Source organism: Hippocampus comes, unplaced genomic scaffold, assembly GCF_001891065.2.
Source record: "Hippocampus comes isolate QL1 unplaced genomic scaffold, H_comes_QL1_v1.1 scaffold43, whole genome shotgun sequence".
NCBI lineage: Eukaryota > Metazoa > Chordata > Actinopteri > Syngnathiformes > Syngnathidae > Hippocampus > Hippocampus comes.
The window spans coordinates 1,052,979-1,072,933 of NW_017805276.1; the positions used below are offsets into that span (position 1 = coordinate 1,052,979).

At 40.3% G+C, this 19,955-nt stretch overlaps 3 protein-coding genes and 1 non-coding gene across 5 annotated transcripts in view; all 4 read left to right on the forward strand.

Annotated features, from left to right (window-relative positions):
* The first annotated feature begins 635 nt into the window (after positions 1-635).
* LOC109516086 (CLN8 transmembrane ER and ERGIC protein) lies at positions 636-4,784 on the forward strand. 2 transcript variants are annotated; one of them, XM_019870296.1, is made up of 3 exons: positions 636-708; positions 1,272-1,877; positions 2,697-4,784. In XM_019870296.1, exons 2-3 carry the CDS (start codon positions 1,329-1,331, stop codon positions 3,021-3,023), a joined length of 876 nt encoding a protein of 291 aa, XP_019725855.1. In that variant the 5' UTR covers positions 636-708; positions 1,272-1,328; the 3' UTR covers positions 3,024-4,784. The 2 variants fall into 2 exon arrangements, with proteins under 2 accessions (XP_019725855.1, XP_019725856.1); XM_019870297.1 differs by having other exon boundaries at positions 653-726.
* Positions 4,785-5,720: 936 nt separating this feature from the next.
* On the forward strand, positions 5,721-8,194 carry LOC109515986 (protein CLN8-like). The gene is made up of 2 exons (XM_019870130.1): positions 5,721-6,573; positions 7,464-8,194. The coding sequence occupies exons 1-2, from the start codon at positions 6,037-6,039 to the stop codon at positions 7,785-7,787; spliced, it is 861 nt and encodes a 286-aa protein (XP_019725689.1). The 5' UTR covers positions 5,721-6,036; the 3' UTR covers positions 7,788-8,194.
* A 1,835-nt stretch (positions 8,195-10,029) lies between these two features.
* Positions 10,030-19,955, forward strand: part of arhgef10 (Rho guanine nucleotide exchange factor (GEF) 10) — a 37,585-nt gene continuing 27,659 nt past the window's right edge. The window contains exons 1-3 of the mRNA XM_019870256.1: positions 10,030-10,191; positions 13,929-14,034; positions 18,597-18,944. Of these exons, the coding sequence (XP_019725815.1) occupies positions 13,998-14,034; positions 18,597-18,944 (385 nt within the window). The 5' untranslated portion in view covers positions 10,030-10,191; positions 13,929-13,997. The remainder of the gene's footprint in view (positions 10,192-13,928; positions 14,035-18,596; positions 18,945-19,955) is intronic.
* On the forward strand, positions 14,090-14,163 carry trnai-aau (transfer RNA isoleucine (anticodon AAU)). The gene has a single exon. It is a non-coding gene; the product is annotated as a tRNA-Ile (tRNA).

Genomic DNA, 19,955 nt, shown 5'->3' on the forward strand with positions numbered 1-19,955 from the left:
ATGAGGCAATCGACGTTCTAATCATCTACCATATTAAATTCAATTTACAGAAATTAATCAAATTTAGTCGGTCTACTCACCAGCATTATGAGTGAAGAGTGTCAGTTGACTGACACAATGTGTTTGGTGCAATTTGTAACCTTCAAATTCCAAAATGTTCCTAAGTACTTCCGTTTAAATCAGAAACGTAATGAAAATGTTCTTTTTTGATGACGCAAAGACACTGCAGTGACACAAACATACCACCAGATAGAAATACTTCACAATACAGTATTTGGTTGACAATGTAGCGGTCTGAAAATTGAACAATGCACTACAATGCCTTGATGCAGGAAAAAAAGAACATTTTTTTCCAAATATTTAAAAATATATGGGTTCAACTTGAAACAAACTCGTTGTTTAGACTCTGGTATGGATTTTAAACACGGATGTATCTATTCATATTCATATACGTCAAACATCAACTTGGAGACAGGAAGCAAATGGAGAGGGCGTACCGAAATTATGCCCAAAATCAGATTAATTCATACATTATTGTTATTGATGTTGTTGTTTGCCTTTTCGACCTAAGCACTCCGGTCCGCTAGATAGCGGTAATGCATCAAAAGTTCATTTGCCAACCGCCAAATAAATTCCAAGTAGGCGTGACTTCCGCTGTGTTGGTCACATGACCAAATTGAAATCGTGTGACCATATGCAAACACCGATGAGAGTATCCCAATTTATGTAAGTTTCCGAATATTCGAACTTGATTCTTGAGTTTCATTCGGTGACACGTGTTATTTTGCGAGTTTGTAAAGATGTTTTTCCTGCATACGTGTTTTGAACGCGACTACCTTGATGCTTCATTTAGACTGGCTCGGAGTTTTTGACGGACTAGTTTATTTTCTCGTTGACTCTTCGTTACAATTATCATAATTTGGACCTACAAATAATTTAGGCAAGGTACGAATAGAAACAGGGAGCATTATACAAACGTCTCTTCGCTGCTAAGACGTTTCTAAATGGGGTTGAACATCACATGAAGACGTTTGATTCTCTCTCAGATACTGTGGATAAATATATTACTACTAATACATTTACTAATCCCAGGTGGACAATTACATGAACACTCCAAGGTCGTGTTTTGTATATCTAATCTACTCATAGTGCTGTATAATCCACTGGAAACACATTCAATAAAACTGTGTTACCTTACTCAAGATAAATACAATACAATTAAAACCCATTGTGGAAAATAAAATACATATCTGCTTTCTCTTACCTTGCAGGTGTCTGGCACAGCGTGTCTCTTTGAAGCTGCTGAGCTAATAGTTTTTCTCCCAACTATGGATGTTGGACAGCAGCTACCTCCATCTGATGCAACCTACCAGTCCATTGCAGAACACTTTCCATGGGATCTTCGATTCCAACTTATCGGCCTGGGTTTTGCCTTCTATGCATTAGTCTTCCTCCTCGCTCACCTCCTATCTTCATCACGATGCCACACGTACAACTGCCTGCAAGCCAAAGAGAAGGTTTTCTGGAACCTTGCAGCAACTCGCGCAGTGTTTGGCATCCAGAGTTCAGTAGCTGGTCTCAGAGCACTTACTCAGGACTCAAAGTTGAGCAGAGACATAGTGAGCGGGCAGGAAGATTGGTCATGGTTTACTATACTCACAGCCACAGGGTTCTTTATCTTTGAGAATGCAGCATTTCATGTCTACAGTTTGGTGTTTCGGTCACTTGACCTCGCCCTGGCAACGCACCATTTCTTCGCTCTGGCAGGATACGGAGGCGGGGTGATGTCAGATTCCATGGGCCACTTTGTGCCAATGGTGGTGCTACTGCTGGAAATGAGCACACCTTTCACCTGCGTATCCTGGATGCTTCTAAAGGTGAAACAATATTGCATTGCTTGTAGTTTTTTAGAGATGCTCTTTTTAGGACACATTTAGAGATTAAACCGCTTTAAAATGTTTTATCACAATTACAATGACAAAAATTATCAACATTACATTTCCTCAATTTTGCTCAAGGTAATGCGAGCGCACTATATGTGCAGGTCAATAAAATCAGAAACTCAAAGTAATCTTGCACATTGGAAACAAACTACAGCAACTAAATGCCATTTTCATTTAAAACAATGGCCTTGAAATAGTAATACAGTACTTTTTTTGTACTCGATATAGTATCGGTCAAATGTTGAGGTTTCATTTCTTTAAAACAATCGTAAAAGCATGTTTTATAGCCTTTAAACAAGGAAGTTGTAGTACCTGATCTGAGCTAGACTTTCTCTGTTCCATCTTTCAAACTACATTCAGTTCATTACAGCACATCAGTCATTCTCAACGCTACTTTCTGTAACATGAAGAAGCCATTCTTAACACCGATTTCCAGGAGGTTTTTGAAATAAAGACATCTTCAAATCATGTTACTGTGCACTTCTATCCCCATCCATCTGATGTTTACATTGATATAAGTCCAAAACGCGATTATTGCTGGAGCAGAGCACTGTTGCAGCCATGTTCAGCGCAACCCTACGTACAGCCAGCCAAAAAACTGAATTATAAGCAATAACGGCTCATTATTTTATACCGTGATAACACCACGTTGATATTGAAGCACTTTTAATATCACAGTTTTGTGACTATTGTGACATCCCTAGGACGTACTGTAAAGTTTTTAAAACGACTCTCTCTCTCTCTTCATGCTAGGCCGGATGGGCCAGAAGTCTGTTTTGGAAAGCCAACCAATGGGTGATGATCCACATGTTCCATTGTCGCATTGTCCTCACCTACTACCTTTGGTGGGTAAGCTTTAACCACTGGGGAGCGATCAACAACCACTTCCCGCTGGCCTTACGCCTCATCTTCTACATCGGCCTGATGCTGCTCACCGTTATCATGAATCCATTTTGGACCTACAAGAAGACCATGCAGTTGTTCAACCCTGTCGACTGGAACTTTGGCAATAAGTCAGCACCTGGAAACAACCCCACAGAGGATTCAGCTGATTCTCCTGTCAAGCCTCATGCAAGCTGAGAAGTGACAGGGAAGTTGGTTACTTGGCCACTTGGTATTTTAAACTGTTTTTTTTTTTTTTTCTTTTTCTTAAATCCACTTGAAGCTACCTACATTAGTCAGACTATTCGCTTGACATTTATTTTTCGAAGTAGTTCTCATTAACTTGTTCTACACATTTGTATTTTGTAAATTAACACAAATGGGCTCGATGTTCTTTGACGGCAGGGCACAAATGCCTCAGGTCCTGATTTTCGTACGAGCACAAGGCTGCAGATGCGCCTGGCGGAGTGACAATTTGGTGGCAGAAAGTCGACCTAAAGTTACCCCTGCTCTGACCGCATCTAAATATTAACGCAGTTGACATGAGTTTGGAGAATTTGATTGGGGCGCAGGCAGGCAGACTGGTTCAAATTATTCAAGAAGATTCTCGTGTTTTGAGAACATACCTTGCATAATGTCTTCACTTACCCCATGCAGCTTTGAAGATACCGCCTCTTCTTTGGATAACGATGCCAAGTCATGGCTGCCCATCAGCGACGTGTTAAACTGCACGTTCGGTCATTCCTCACTTCGTACTATTACTTTCCGTTTACTTCAACTTGTAAACCAAAGTAGAAAAGAAACGTCTGGATTCTGACTGGCTGCTCTCGCGCACATTTCCATATCTGATTGAGTAAATAGCTCACAGCTCATGTCTGCTCGCCATAAAATAAATACTAAATGGCACCAGCCGTAGACCGATGGTTGGGGACCACTGAGCCAAACCTCAGTTGTTAGGAACCGGTTGATAAGAAAATACTGGATGACAGAGTGACTGTTTCATTTTTTTGTATGTGCAGAGCTCTTCACTGGAAACATTGCTTTGAACTGACAAAGTATAACCTGAATTATCTTTTAAAAATAACAGGTTAGATTTACTCTTATAAAACGCAGTTATTGAATAGGTAATGTACCAAAAAAGATTTTTACCAAATGGGCGGGTGTTATGAGGCCTCCATACAAAAAAAACAAAACAGCAGCAGTATTTTCACAGTATTAATGTCAAATATACCGTATAACTAGTATATGTTTATGACTTGAGTCACATTCACACTGAGGCGCTACTCGGCTGATGCTTTTAGTATCAACGTTAGTGTGTTTGACAGTATGATTGAGTGTAGCGTGGAATGTTCATAATTGCGTGAAATTATTGGATGGGTGGAAGACCTTTTTTTATGTGCTCATTGTCAAGCTATGTAATGCGACAAGGCTGCACCGAACTTAACTCAAAATTACCTCAAAAGTTATTTTTATTTTTTTTTTATTTTTGTGCAAGCCAGGTCAGTTCAAGGTCAATGCCCATCCCTATCCTAATGGATTTCTTCTTTTGTGTTGTCCAAGCTTCAGTACAATACAGTACATGGAAGAAAACCAGACACTGTTGATGACTTGTAAATTCATGAGAAGTCTGCCAAGGAGTTGATAACAAAGACCCTTCTATCAAAGTATGCCTGAGTGTACAAACTAGACTTAGGGGAATGTGTTACTTAACCTTTTTCCCCCCCCCAATGATAATACCTACTTTTGTATAATGTATGTATTTTTAATGTTTCAGATAGCCCAGGTCTCGTAAGTATCTTAGATACACAAACCCAATGTAAATTTATGGCCTACCATGTGTATTATTTATTCCACTGTATTATCATGACTGATCTTTGGAACGTTGCATACACCATACAAGGATCATGTCCACTTGGCCTTTCTGTAAATGACAGAGTATATAAGTATTGACCCCCCCCCCCCCAAAAAAAAGTATTTACACCAAATGGTGGAGAACCTCCTATGTTTTTCACATGACAGAAATAAAAGTTCGGAAATTATATTATCAGGTGGGGGAAGGTTTGCCTGTTTCATTTATGTAACGTTCTGAAATGTGTTCATTGGAACAAAAGTTAGCAAATACAGTAATATTTCTGTTGGCAGTAGAGCCGGCCCAATCGGATGTTGTGCTCAAGGTGAGATTCTGCCATACGTGCCGCCCGTCCCTTGGCTATTTACATACACTATTCGCTTTATTATAAGATTACATGGCACATAATTTAAAATGTACACCGAATTAATCATCAGTAGCTCAATTATCCAAGCCATTTATCCTCACAAGGGTCGCGGGCTTGCTGGAGCCTCTCCCAGGTGCACCCTGAACTGGTTGCCAGCCAATTGCAGGGCACACATAGACAAACAACCATTCACGCTCACAATCACACCTTTGGGACAATTTGGAGTGTTCTCTTAACCTGCCATGCATGTTTTGGGAAACCATGATGACATGCAAGCTCCACACAGGAAAGCTGAGGCCTGGAATCGAAACCTTGACCTCTGTACCTTGGGGATGGGGAGAAGTAATAGATAGAAATAATAATATAGATAGATACAGAATTTTTACATATATGATTTTTAAAAAATATTCTTCAAAGTCTTAAGTTTAACTCGAAGAAACCTGTTGGAACCATGGTATGTTTGCAGATGTGTGTTTGTGTCCTTGAGGGTAGTGGGGCGGGGTAACATATAAGCACTTTGGGCTGCGTTTATGCATAAGTGTCTTTTTTTTTTTTTTTTTGCAATGTTTTAATTTGAACTGGAGTGAGAATAAAATTTCTGTTGACAGCAGAACCGGTCCCACTGGATTTGGAGCCCTTGATGAGATTCTGTCTGCCACTCCTTCCATCAACTATTTACATCCGCTGACAAAATAAATTGACTACCTTTGTTTTTACCAATCTCTTAAATTTCAAAGCTAATGTGACTGTACTTAAAAAAATATCAATATTACAAAATGTAAAATAAGCTGTAATTAAGTGTACATATCCAAGTGTAAAACCTAATTAGATGCCTTTCAATTCCCCAATATGAGCACGCCTTGATATGCTCTGCGGAAATGCCCCCCACCCTTTTCTTGATACGCTTGGATGCCTCACTCAGCACACCTCCTTAAACCTTGCAGGTGACCGGAACCTCATTTCTATCAAAGTTGGTGATCTCTTTCGTCCTGACAATGGATCCTGGGCAGAAGCTGCCTCCGTCGAATTCTACCTCCCAGGCCATGCTAGAATTTCGATTCCAACTTATTGGCCTATGTTTTGGCTTCTATGCTTCTGTCTTGCTCTTCTTTCACCTGCTGTCTTCAACACTCTCGCACGTGTACAACACCTTGCAAGCTAAACAGAAGTTCTACTGGAACCATTTAGCTACCCGTTCAGTGTTCGGCATCCAGAGTTTAGTAGCTGGTTTAACAGCACTCACTTGGGATTCTGAGTTCAGCAGAGACATCATGAGGGGACAGGAGAACTGGTCGTGGTCCATGATCTTCACCACCGCAGGCTACTTTCTCTTTGAGAATGTAGCATTTCACACCTACAATTTGGTGTTTCGGTCATTTGACCTTGCCCTGGCAATTCATCATTTATACGCGTTGTCAGTATTTTTTTGCCTGGCATTCATATCGGATTCCGGTGGCCACTATGTGCCAGTCGTGGCTCTCCTGCTGGAGATGAGCACGCCGTTCATCTGCATATCCTGGATGCTTCAGAAGGTAAACTGATCTTATACGCTTCAAGTTGATGTATTTATTACAGATAAAAAGATCTTCAAGTGTCCCATCACAATACTGAATGACCAAAATTATTACGGTTGTCATGACCACAATCTTGCTTCAAAAATCAAAAACCCGGGGAACGAAAGCACCATAATAATTTGCAACCAAAAACAATTTTCATGCAAAAGAAAATGGAAACGGTGATACCTTTGAAATGTTTTCTTTTTACTTCAATTTCAAATAGAAATGTCGACAGGTTTCATGTAATATGAAAACAAACAAGCTCCCTAGAGCTTGTGTGATGTGACATTGTGATGAAACCAAGATTGCCGGTAGTCTTTTGAGATTGTCATTAAAAGCAACCGGTGCTTCAACCATATTAGTGAGTATGGACTTAATGCACATCCTATTATTCACATTTGAAAAAAAAAAGGGAAACAAACTTTGTGAATTGCTCTATTGGTCATTTTTTAATCAGAAAAATCGGCTGTTTTTACCAACATTCCTCTGAATTTGAATATTGTAGAAAAGTGAAACTCACCAGCACAGCATTGCATGGTATCAATTCATAAAACACAAGAGAAAATACTTTTATAAATACAATTTCACCCAAAATTTTATATTGAGCATTCTTTTTAATTGTTTCTCATCTTCGGCTCTATCTTGAGGTGCTCAAGTTGGTTTTGCTTTTCAATAGCTCTAAACCAGAAGTGTCAAACTAATTTTCATCACACACCTCAAATACCCTTTGCCACGTTATCCTTTTTTTTTTTTTTTAACATACACCTGCTTAATGCAACAAATGATATTACTTCGTGTCACAACGGAAGCACTTATATATACACTATGTACTGTCAAGTTTTAATAACTTTCTCTCTCCGTGCTAGGTCGGATGGGGCAAGAGTCAACTTTGGAAAGCCAACCAATGGGTGATGATCCACACGTTCCATATTCGCATGGTCGTCACCTACTACATTTGGTGGGTATGCTTAAGCCACTGGGCAGCAGTCAACAACAACTATCCCCTGACCTTACGCCTCATCTTCTATATTGGCCTGACTCTGCTCACCGTTATCATTAATCCATTTTGGACCTACAAGAAGACCATGCAACTGTTCAACTCTCTTGCCTGGAACTTTGACCATAAAATGGAACCTGTAAACATTACAGGGGATCAAGCTGATGTTTCTGTCAAACCCCATGCAAGCTGAGGAGTAGCAAGGACGTTGCTTTCCCTCATTTTATAAATGGCTTCCTTACAATTTAAGTTGACTTAAACTGTGAAATAAAAAAAAAAACGATTTATTTTTAGTTTGTGCGAACTCTGCTCGCATTTACATGCTTTCCACTTCATCATTTGGGTGCTACTTGATAAAATGATTCAACTGGCTTGTTGTATTGACTTGTTTTTAACGACGTACCTTGCACAAATGCTTCCTCCTCCACGTCGCTCTGGAAATACCTCCACAAAAGCCTTGGAAGAAGTGTCTTTTGTCAAAATTCTTTCATCTTCAAGTCATGGCTTCACATTCGCTGCGCATTCAGTTGAATAGAATAACTATTATTATTTGCGTGCGTGCATGAATAACAGTAAAGATTACAGTATCAATTTGCATGAAAAAAGAGGTCACTTCTACCACCTACAGTAGTGAATGTACAATTGTACTTTAATCTGGTACTGCAAAAAAAAGGCATGAGTCTCTCTCTCTCTTTCTCTCTCTCTCTCTCTCTCACACACACACACGCACACGCACACGCACACACACACACATCCCATCTGTTTGGGAAAGACTGGTTTATTAGCCAACACTCTGACTCTACTGTGTTCACGTTATTACAATATTTTTACCGACAGCCCTGCTTAATATAAAACGACACTCTGTTTTACCTGTTACTTCATTCGAAGTGCATTTTTAACTGTGTTGTTTAAGAATAGAGATTTTTTTTTAAATTAAAAATAAAGTTTCCTCTGCAGGATGTCCGGACTCCCCCTTAGAGATAGGGTAAGAAACTCGGTCATCCGGAAGGGACTCAGAATCAAGCCTGTGCTCCTCCACATCGAGAGGAGCCAGATGAGGGGAGAGGGAAGTCTGGGCTTCCGAGCTGAAGCTACTGCTTCCATAACGTGACCCCAGATAAGTGATAGATAATAGATGGATGGATAGATGGATAAAACACTTTCCAATTTAGCTGTTAAATCTTTATCTGTGTCCATAGAAGACTGATATTAAACAGGGCGTGACAACCGCTTCCTACAGGTACTGAGCAAAAGAACAATGACTGTACAAAACTTATGGCAGACCACCAAACAAAATTGTCACTAATTATACAGTATGCACTACATGCTACAAACGATCTTGTCAAAAATTAAGTCGCAAAATTAACTTAGTGTGAAACTTGGGCCTGTTCAGTTTAACGTAAAGTTTTTTTTCCGATATTGAATGGCAACAGGTTTTACATGGACTGCACTCCACTGGGTCTAGATGGTGCTATAGCCCCGTCAGAAATCTGTGTACTGTAGTTCCGAAAAAGTCCCTCCAGCATTGTAGTGTACAGTTCAAAATAGTGTCTAATGTGTTTTTATTGTTGAATATTTTTAATTGGCCAAACATGCTCGTTCTCTGCATCATACTTTTACCGAGGAGAAAAAAAAACAAGAACAATTTCATAAATAGGAAGTTATAAAAATCAATTTTTTTATTGACGTCCTCACAAATTGGTCAATGAATGTCCGCCTTAGGAGAAAAAAAATGTGGCGCTGAGAAAAAAAATGTGGCGCTGATCTGACGTCAATTTAGTCGTCCCGCCTGTCACTAGAGGTCACTGACTCACTGGCATAGTTAAATGAATAAACATACTTTTTTTGGTCGTAAAAACGAATACGTTTAGAACGAATTAAATGTAAATGCATAATATCCCAGAGTACATCTGATAATCTCCCAGGACACAGTGTTTGAGAAATTCGGAATCGCAGGTGAACACTCCATCATATTAAGACTTCTACCTAATGGTTTAGTTCCAACATGAAAGTGGCAAAATACACATACACATTTCATTATGACGCAACGCACATGTGTAACCTACAACAACAATAACATATTGTTAAATAGCGCCAGAGTGTAAATCAGCACATTTTTGATTCAACTCTTTCATTGAATCTCATCAGTGTGTGGGCGTGAAGTTAATGAAATGATCATTGGGTATTAATCATTAATATAAAAACGGGAAACAGAGCGATTAGAAAGCAAGCGTGCTACTTCAGAAGATCATCCATCGATCCCAAACCTCTGGACAGCTGTGCAGTGGGGAGCCACCTCACAAGTCACGTGAGCACATTCCATTCCTCCTGGAGAGGAAGACGTTGGCAAATTGATTGACGCGTTCATTCCGCCAATGGGCGCGTTCTGAGCTCGGCCATTGACCAATCAGATACTAGCCCTGGATACGAGGGTTTTCCCAGGATGGAGCCTGTTTGCATCGAAGTGATTCTTGTTCAGGAGGATACCAGGAGAAAGTGTATTGATGTCTTTTCGGTAATGCCCAACATTGCTTTTTAACGGGGACAGGATTACACCAAAGGGATCAACTGTAGCACTTGTTTGAAGTCGTGAAATGGTGAGTTGAGAACGTGATTTTTTTGTTTATGGTAAAGTTCCATACAGCCCGCCCAAAACGCATGAGCTGTTTTGCAAACTTTAAATGTAAGTGCTTGAAAACCTGCTCAAACTGCCCGCTTCGTTTGCAGTGCACAGTTTTGGTGTTCCAAGTCGGCGTGTTGGATCACGCCTTTAACGTGGCGCCTCAGGTTGTCAAGTTGCCAAAGCTGTCCAATAACATTACTCAGTGTCAACGTGTCCGAGTTGTCGACACTTGTGTTTTTTTTCAGCGCCAAGTGTTTCATTAACCACAGTGTCCCAAATAAAACAATGACTGTGAAAAGTAATTCATTAACCATAGTGTCTCAAATAAAACGGTGACAGGAGAAAAAAGGTAATGAAGTCTTATTCTCTGTCATTTTACTTCGTTTTCCTGTCTTAAAAACACATCATTTTCGTCAAGTTTTGCCTCTCAAATGTTGCATTTGAGCACACTCGTGTACTTGATGCAGTACAGTATACAACTTCAAATTCAAACTGGATTTATAGCATCTTACGGTCACCATATAAAACATAGCCAGTTTCGCTAGTAGTCATTGTAAACGTAAATAATGTGAACCGGGTTTTATTGAAGCAAAAATAAATCAAGTTGACATGAGTTATTCCTAAATTTAGTGAGGAAGTGTGGTCTGTTCCATGTGAAGTCTTTGGGAGCCGGCCTACTCAAGCCAACAACAAATTCAAGTAGTCATGCATAGCATTCCTGAGAGAGCAAGGCTGCCTATCTCCAGTCATCTGGAATATATGTCTTTACAGGCAGTCAAAAAAATAAAAATAATAAAATCATATTTTCCCAATTTCTCAGTATTTGTCGTCATAAAAATGTAATTTCATCTTCTCAACAATGGTATAAATGTTACAGTCAGCAGTGATTTGTCTTTTGCCATTGATGTTCATACCACACACGCTTGTCGAAGTCTCCACTGTTGATTTGTTTAGCAAGTCACCATGGTGGCTTGGCTGTTACTTCATATGTTCAAATACAACATTTTCAAAATATCCTTGCAACAAGAAAACTAGAATCCTAAAAATAAACCAGACATAAACTTACTTGAACCTAGGGGTTCAATTGTGAACCCTGTAGGTTACATCACAAAAAGTTGTATCTTGTAGAACAAAAACTGACACCGACACAGTGTTGGTTACTTTCCAAAGAACAATATAAGTAGGGCTTGGTGATTGTATGGTTGAGAAAATGTTATTATTTTTAGGGGTTTTAAACACAGGAGAACAATTGGTCTGTATTAGACCAAGAAGCCAGATATTTTCTTGACTGAAGTAGCTCAGCGATCCTAACATGTAATCACATGCTCAGCTGACTCTGTCATCAACCATGGGGTGGATTGATGTTGTCTTTTGCTCCTTTCAGTTTTTTTACTTTTGACTTTTTTTTTTTGTTCCTACAATGGTGGTTATACACAGCGAGGGTTTATGTTCAGATGGTTGTCTTATGGAAAGGTGACTTTTTTTTCTTTGACAAAGAAGTAAAGCAACACAAATCACAAAATACAGTAGACAAATTTATTTTAGCTGTTTTCCCTTACCGGATATGCAGGTATAAAATATATGATGAATTTTATCTTATCTATTTTATCCATCTCTCTCATCCCACACTTTTTTTCTGTCCATCTACAGCACATGTGTCAAACTCGAGGCCCGGGGGCTTGATCTGGCCCGCCACATCATTTTATGTGGTCAGCAAGAGCAAACCATGTGCACCGGCTTCATATTTCTTGCTAAAATACCAAACCTGTAAATTATCTTCAGTTTTAAAAATGTTGATGCTGCAAGCGTTTTTTGTTCCTAATCCCCCTTTTAAAATAAATGTAAGAATATTTGAACAAAGCTTTTCCTGTACTATGAGACTATCATACATATATTTGGGTTCAGTTTCACACCCCTTATCTACGGTATCTATTTTATCTAATATATCTACCACATCTAATCTCTGTATGTTTGTCTAGTACTGACATGGCACTCAAAAGCTGAATTTGCTCTTCTTGTCTTTGTAACTTCAACTCTGAATTTGATGAATAACGCACATTGTCATTGCTTCCTTTGCCCACCCTTCCTTCCCTCATACCTTTTTCCAGGAAATTAATAGATAGATGAGTCACCCTCTTGAGATTTTGTGAGGGCTTGGCTGTTCATCTTCTCACCAGAGTGAGCCTGAGTGATAGGAGTATTGTTTCCATGGTATCAATGTATCGATACTCTCACAAGCTTCAATTAAATATCAACAAGCCATAAAGTATTGAATAATATAAATGAAAAAAGGTTTTCTGGAGGTACTGCGGTTCACACCCAAATTTTAAAAATATGCATGTTCGGTTCAGTGAACAATTGAAATTGTCCATACAAAATCATTGTCTATTTATGCTCTATGACCTACAACCAGTCCAGGGTGTACCCCCACCTCTCACCCAGAGTCTTCTGGTGAAGGCTCCAGCTTACCCGTGACCTGAGGACATGCGTGATACCAAATAAATAGATGGATGCATTTTCATATGGTGTTGGGGTTCCTAATAATGTGTATAGTGATTTGTCATCCTCAGTTTTGTTTCGTAATGTCATAGCTCACTCTCTCCCCCTCCCAATCCATTGTAAAAACTGCTTTTGCTTTTCCTCTGGTGGTGTGGACTCTACCTGAAAGTGTTAGCATTAGCAGTAGCACTGTCCACCAGTCACCCAACTCTCTGCAGACACAGGCCCCGTGTTCACATTCTCCCTCCTGGCCTTGTGCCCTGTGCATGGGGCAGAGGACAGAAAAGCGGAGGATTTCACATTGCTCGCAGACAAAACAAGCTTTCAGACTCATAATGACTTATCTTGGTGGCTGTGTCCCCTCCTTGTAGCTTTGTTTTCCACATAACTGGACAGCCGGGGACTTATGTCGTATTGTGCTGTACGAATTCATGAATAAAATGTGCATCATAGATACCTCTACAATGGCGGTTCTATGCTACGAGCCTGATGATGTCATAGCCTTGTAATCTATTCTTGAGGGTAGCGAGATTTTTTTTCTGTTGTTGTTAAAGGCCTTCAACAGAAAGTGTTACCTTTGGCTGTGAATCAACAAAGACTGTGTTGGTGAGGAATGCAGTGGCTCTCATGCCCATGCAGGTCTAAATTAACATTGCTCTAGTCTCTTGTTGGCTTCCGTGAACCACTTCCCGTGAGCCCTAAAATTACCACATTGACCTTTGGCCCTTAAATGCTTATTATTTGCTTTTTAAAAGCTAAAAATTGAATGAATCTGTCATTTAAAATATGCTTTGACAAACTGCTGGTATGTGGGAAGAGATAGAGAAGTGTTGGTGGAAGACCTGAAACAACTTTGCTCATTTGATGTGGCTCCAGTTGAGTAAACTTACACGTATGGTCCCCATACTATTGAACTATTCATTGTAATGGTTGTCAATCAAAGACAAGACTGGACACTATTCTGCAATTCGCATGAAAATGTGTAAACCACAACTCAATGATTGTGTCAACTGTGCCGCATGATAGTACAAGCGCTTCTTTTGTTTTCATTCATCCACTGATTTATGTGAATTAGCACTGGTTGGGATTCCGCTGTTGACGCACAGATTTCAGAATGGGGCCCAGCATGAACACTTTTAGACTCAGTGGAAGTGACCATCTGTTTTGCCTCCTTATTACAGGCCTCCTTGACTTTCTTCTCATTTCCTTCAGGAATGTTTGTGCGCATAGTTGATCCCCTGCACGCTGTCTGGACTGAGCTTGTACAGAAGAACCTTAAAGATGGATATGGAAGAATTTCCTCCCCCGCCTGCTGAAAGTGAGTTCAAAAGCACTCCCTCAGAAAAGTTCACACAGACCACGCAGGTCATCATGGCCGGTTAGCTCAGTTGGTTAGAGCGTGGTGCTAATAACGCCAAGGTCGCGGGTTCGATCCCCGTACGGGCCAAAGTTTTAGTGGAGGCACTTTTGTTTTAAAAGTGCACTAAAACGTTCATAAGGTAACAAACACTGTTTAAAGTCACTCCCTATCTTGTGTTAAGATCTTTTAGAATAATCAAAATACACAACTTTAGGAATACATTCCAACCAGTCATCTTTGAGAAAAAGATGACTAAGCCTGCCACTATAAATTCTATATCAACTCAATGAATAAAATTGACACAATCGTTTTTGTTTTTTCCTGACTTGATAAATGGCTATCTATATGTGTGATTGTTTACATACGTCATCATCATTCCTTTCTTCTCCTGTCAGTCACCTTGATGTGCTTGCTGCTGTGCTTGATGGCAGTTTTGAGTTGCATGTTTCACGTCAATTCATAGCCGCACAAATATGTTTTCTTAGAAAATGTTATCGTGACAGGCCTAAAAATGACAGCTTGAAATAGTTTTATTCACCCCTTTGTGGACAGCTACGTGTCATGATTCCTTGCAATGCAAACACAGACAATGCCACTCCTCCACTGTGTAATGTAGGCAGACGATCGAGGGAGTTCCAAGAGTAAAATGTGCTGCGTGTACACGAGACAATGTGCCTCAGTGTTTAACTGAATGCCGCTTCACTACACAGATCGACTAAACACGGCATTCAGGAATAGACACAGGCCAGAGAAATCGCCAGCTGGTCACTCACTTGCACAGTTGTTAAGATTTAGTGTTGTTAACTATTACTGTCATTTCTCAAGCATAATGTACACTTCGAATGGGTGGTTCTCAGAAAAAATGGTCCAGGAATATAACATGAGAACGCCAAAATGAACTTTTTCAAAACCAGTTAAAAATGAAAGATGCTTAAAATCAATCCTTCCCGCAGTCTGCTATGAATAAATGAAGATTGTTTGCAATAAATTTTTGCATGCCCTGATCTCCTCTAATGGAGCGCTTGGTACCTGGGCACCAAAGAGTGTGAGCACTGAAGTAACAAAAAAATAAAATAAAATGAATAATTTTGAACAGCTTCCCTACATTCATACAAAGATATTCTCTTGGTACAAATTATCGATATATTTAGAATTTTCGACCGAATGGTGAACAATGACCATCATGCTTGGTTGTTCCATTTGTGCGCCTTCCGGCTGACTCACTCGCAAAAATACACCAAAAAGAAAATGTGTGCAACTAGCACAAAAAAAGTTATCCATTGTTTTTTATCATGTGGTTGTAAAAACAGCCTATTGAGATCGTACTCAACTGACCCTTTTTTGTGCAGCATCATTAGGCCAAATTCAATGAAATATCAAGTTCTGTTCTATTCCAGATCCACTATTTATCTTCGTACCCTCCAAAAGAGTTTACCAGGGAAATAATTGTCCTTCACACTCGGTGAACCAGTAGATATGCTTTGTCTTCGTTCCACATGCACCATTAGTAGCAAACAGATGGAAAAAAAGACTGATAGCATCTCTGCTTGCAGGTTTTCTAGTTTTTCACAAACCTTGAATGTGATGTAGATTGACACAGGGTCAGAGTGTTGACCTGTGGCACTATTCACAATCGGTCTTTGAGCACCGTGACTACAAGGTGGAACAACCACGTGTCAAAGTGTGAGGGACTTTCAGCAGTAATTCAAAGATGCATGCATGGCTGTGTGAGGGACTTCAAAGCCTCCAGCTTTCGAACTGTGAGTTCAGATTTACTTGCCTGCAAGCAGTGGGCACTCACGGAGGCGCGGCGAGCTTCACCCTTTTGATGTGGTTCATTTCATGGTAATGGCATGGAAAGAAGACATTATCAGCCACCTAATAAAAATGAAATACCTACTCAAATGTGTAAAAAAGGAGATGGTTTGGGTCATGTGTCTCAAGGAATGATGAAAGAACAGAGTGAAACATTTCCAGCGGGAGGTAAGGGAAGCTGGGTAACAATAGTCCATTAAATAAGAGAAACATGAGCAAAGTGGGACAGAGAGGAACCACCAAATTTTGGGAACTGCTTTGATGTGCTCCCGCAAATGAGTACCAGTGCCAAAACAGCTTTTCTTAGGAGATAGCTGATGCTGTCACGAAATGTAAGGTTCACATTTCCTGAGCAGGTTTATGGCATTTAAGAATACTGGTTCAGTCTTGCACGAAACGAACTGCCTCTGAAAATATTGATGAGAGGCCAGCCACTTTTTCATTCTCTTTCCCGGGCTGTGCAGAGGAGTGAGCAGTTACACACACCCAACCTAAGAGCGAGGCAAATGAGAGAAATTGAGTCAATGTTCTAACTTATTCAGAGCACACTTAGGCAAATGCATTTTTGCCGATCCTTTGATTCATGTGTTCATGATTAATGTGCACTGTCCTACAAACAAAACAACAACAACAAAATCGCAACATGGTGCCAGTGAGTACTAGTTAGCCCCCAAAGACAACATGAGTAGCCCATGGGTCTGTTCTCAAAATATACTACCAGCGATGGGGCACTGTGACTTCCCAAAAATGTGCATTCATTCATTCATTCATTCATTCATTCATTTATTAATTTCAACTTCAGATATCGTTTTTGTTCAGCGGTGAAAATTTTGCTGTTTTTATTTTTGCAAATATTTTTTTAAAAAAGGGCATTTTAGAGCTATAATATACGTAAATATCGTGATGCCAACCCATATGAGCCCTTCCCTACCTGGGATATGAAAAACATAGAGCCTTATGACTTATTACAACATTAATGTGGATGAGAAAAGTTTTTGAAGAACCACCATTCCACCCAAAATCTGAAATGGTCAAAAGAGAGGGAGAATATACCCCAGAAGTGATGCAAAGTAAGAGTTAATTCATACATACGCATCATTTAACCCCTGTGGCATGCACGTTTGCTCATCATAACCTTGCACCCAATTGAAACTTAACATGCTAATGTTTACATTGGTTGATTGATTCAACTCAAATAAGTTAGTGTAGAGTTCAGGTTTTATGATGACCACAGTTTGATCTTTGGAACACATTATTTCTACCTACATTGATGTAGGTCACCCAGATCCCACAATAAATTGTTTGACCTCTGAGTTCCACTGTACTAGTTGTAGTAGTCATAATAATAATAATAATAATAATAATAATAATGATTAACTATATATTTAAAAAATGCAACCAGAATAATTTAAGCAAAGGCCTTAAACATGAAGGGCCAGAGTCTGTTAAAAGATAATGAGATGTTGACAAGGTAAACTGTGAGGCACATGCCACGTTGTTGTGAGGGAAATTAAACACCCGGTGCAAAGTTGGAATTTTGTGTTATCTTTGGGAATGTATTCAGGATGTGAGAGTCATACTGTGGATTCTAACACAATCAAGCCGTGACTGCAAAAAAAAATGAAGACTGAGCAGCGCTTGCTTGAAAAAGTGCCAGACCTGTAATATTAGAGTATAGTGCCAGATATTGACACATTTTTCATCCTGCAGTATTCTCCTCTTTGTCTGACTCTGTTTTAAATGTCACAAATGTTGCCCCCGTTTATTAAACCAAGATAAATCAACATGTGCTGCACTTCTTTCCCCTCACAGCTGTGTATTTGGCTGGCCTAATTGCTGTGTGGAAACTGGAAAGATAGTAGTTGCGGGGCTTCCAGTCTGTTCCCGAGTGAGCACTCCGATGCGATTGCGATTCCTTGAATCCTTAACTCAGTCATCTTTTTCTAATCTGCTTTTTTGGAGCTATGTTATTTTTGGGGTGAGAAAATACACTGTTCTTGTCAACCCCACCCTTAATTATAAGTCTGTGCGTAGCTCTTAAATGGACAGAAATAGAGCGACCAGGCATTAAAGTTATTTTTGAAAAACCCATTTGATTATTTTCACATGTATTTTTCCGACAAAGCATTTCGTGATGTTGTATTTGATCTCATATGTTTAGATTTGCTAATTTGCTGTTCCATTTGCAAAACAAAGAGAAATCGAATTCAAAGCACTCACTTGCTTTGTTGGCTTTAACTTTGATGTTATTTCTGAACCCTCTTGACTTTTGACACTGATCGACATTTTCATTTCTGGAGGGGAGTGTTTTCTGAACAAATTTTATGCTCCAAAATGGCCTTTGGGGGATGACAAGTCCTGAAATTCCACACAGGGATTGAACCCATGACTTGGCACCACACTCTTAGACTCTAACCAACTGAGCTCAATGGCCATGTGGACAGTGCATAAAATTCACTTTGTGGGTCGGGCAAATGTCTTCCATACAGCCGGCAAAATTTGTACTCAGGCAAGAGTGCTGTTGTGATTCAATAATCGAGAAAGTTACTTGAGTAAATGTGCCGGAGAAAATATAGGTGGTTGTTACCAACCTCTGATTAAAAAAAATATTGATAAATATAGTTAGTTATACTTCATTTCTTTCTAATCGGGATCTGCTGTTATACGCCTTCATATTTTGGAATCATTTATATTTCTATATGCAGTTTTGGATGAAGACGAAGATGAAGGGGAAGCCTTTGACTTTGATGACAGTGGCGATGACATCCTTGAGGTTGACCGGCCACCCCCTAAGCCCAGCAACAAGGATCAGAGTTGCAGCGACCTTGTGTGTCATCCGGCAGAGGGTGTTAGCCCCAGTCTGGCCCCCCACATACATTCCACCTTACCTGACACGCCTCCCTCAGCGGAATCATCCGAATGCCGGTTCTTGACAGCTGTTGAAGCAGCAGCAGATGTCCCGTCTGCTGCTGAGGGGACTGAGGAAAACCAGCTTGATTTACCACTGCCTCCTCCACCCGAGGATGTTCTCGAAACCGATGCTCAAAGAACAGGTTTGTGTCACACAAATTGTTGTGTTAAAAATACAGTACTTTCTTTGATGTGCGTCTTCTTTAGATATAAGTCACTATCTTCTGAGTGTTTGTCAATTGGTCATTGTTGTTCACGTTCCCTTGATTTGTTTTGATTAGTTATCTGGCTAATCCTAAAGTGGGGTGGTGTATTTCACTCATGACACCTTGTATCACTGACTGCCTACTGCTGGACTGGTTCTGGTTTTTGTCACTAACAGTTGACAGCAGCCAGCATCAGCAGGCGAGGCCAGTTACTTTGTAGTATTTCTAGTGAAGGAATGTAATGCAAGGCATAGCCTCACCAGAGACTCATCATCTCTTACTTGCACCACTTCTTGATTAATACCGTCAACCTGGAGAGGGTATTCTCGCCTTTTCCAGGGTCTCAGATTTGGAGGTGCTGATTTTCATCCCAGACCCTTCGCACTCCGCTGCAAACTGCTCCAGTGAGAGTTGAAAGTCGCGGCGTGAAGAAGGCAGCACATCATCTGGAAAAAAAACAGTGATGTAATTCTTAGCTCACCAAACTGCACACCCTCACCACCGCGGTTACGCCTAGAAATTCTGTGCATAAAAGTTACGAACGGAATCTGCTTACAAAGGGCAGCCTTGGCGGAGTCTAACCCCCAATGGAAACAGATTTGACTTACTGCCGGCAGTGTGACCAAACTCTGACACGGGTCGTACAGGGTTCAAACTGCCCGTACTAGGACATCTGATACTCCATATTCATGAAGCGCCCTGCACAAGATTGCCCCGGGTGACACGGTTGAACGCTTTCTCCAGTCCACAAAGCACATGTAGACTGGTTGAGCGAACTCCCCCCCATGCACCCTCGAGGACCCTCCCGAGGGTATAGACCTGGTCCACTGCTCCACCGACAGGATGAAAACCACACTGCTCCTCCTAAATCTGAGATTCAACTTGCTGATGGAGCCTCCTCTCCAGCATCCCTAAATAGACCTCACTCTTTTAATACATGCTGCTGAA

Coding starts and splice junctions, on each gene's coding strand:
- LOC109516086 (XM_019870296.1), top strand. CDS start 1,329: ATGGATGTTGGACAGCAGCTACCTCCATCTGATGCAACCTACCAGTCC. Junction 1,878..2,696: donor TATCCTGGATGCTTCTAAAG/GTGAAACAATAT, acceptor TCTTCATGCTAG/GCCGGATGGGCCAGAAGTCT.
- LOC109515986 (XM_019870130.1), top strand. CDS start 6,037: ATGGATCCTGGGCAGAAGCTGCCTCCGTCGAATTCTACCTCCCAGGCC. Junction 6,574..7,463: donor TATCCTGGATGCTTCAGAAG/GTAAACTGATCT, acceptor TCTCCGTGCTAG/GTCGGATGGGGCAAGAGTCA.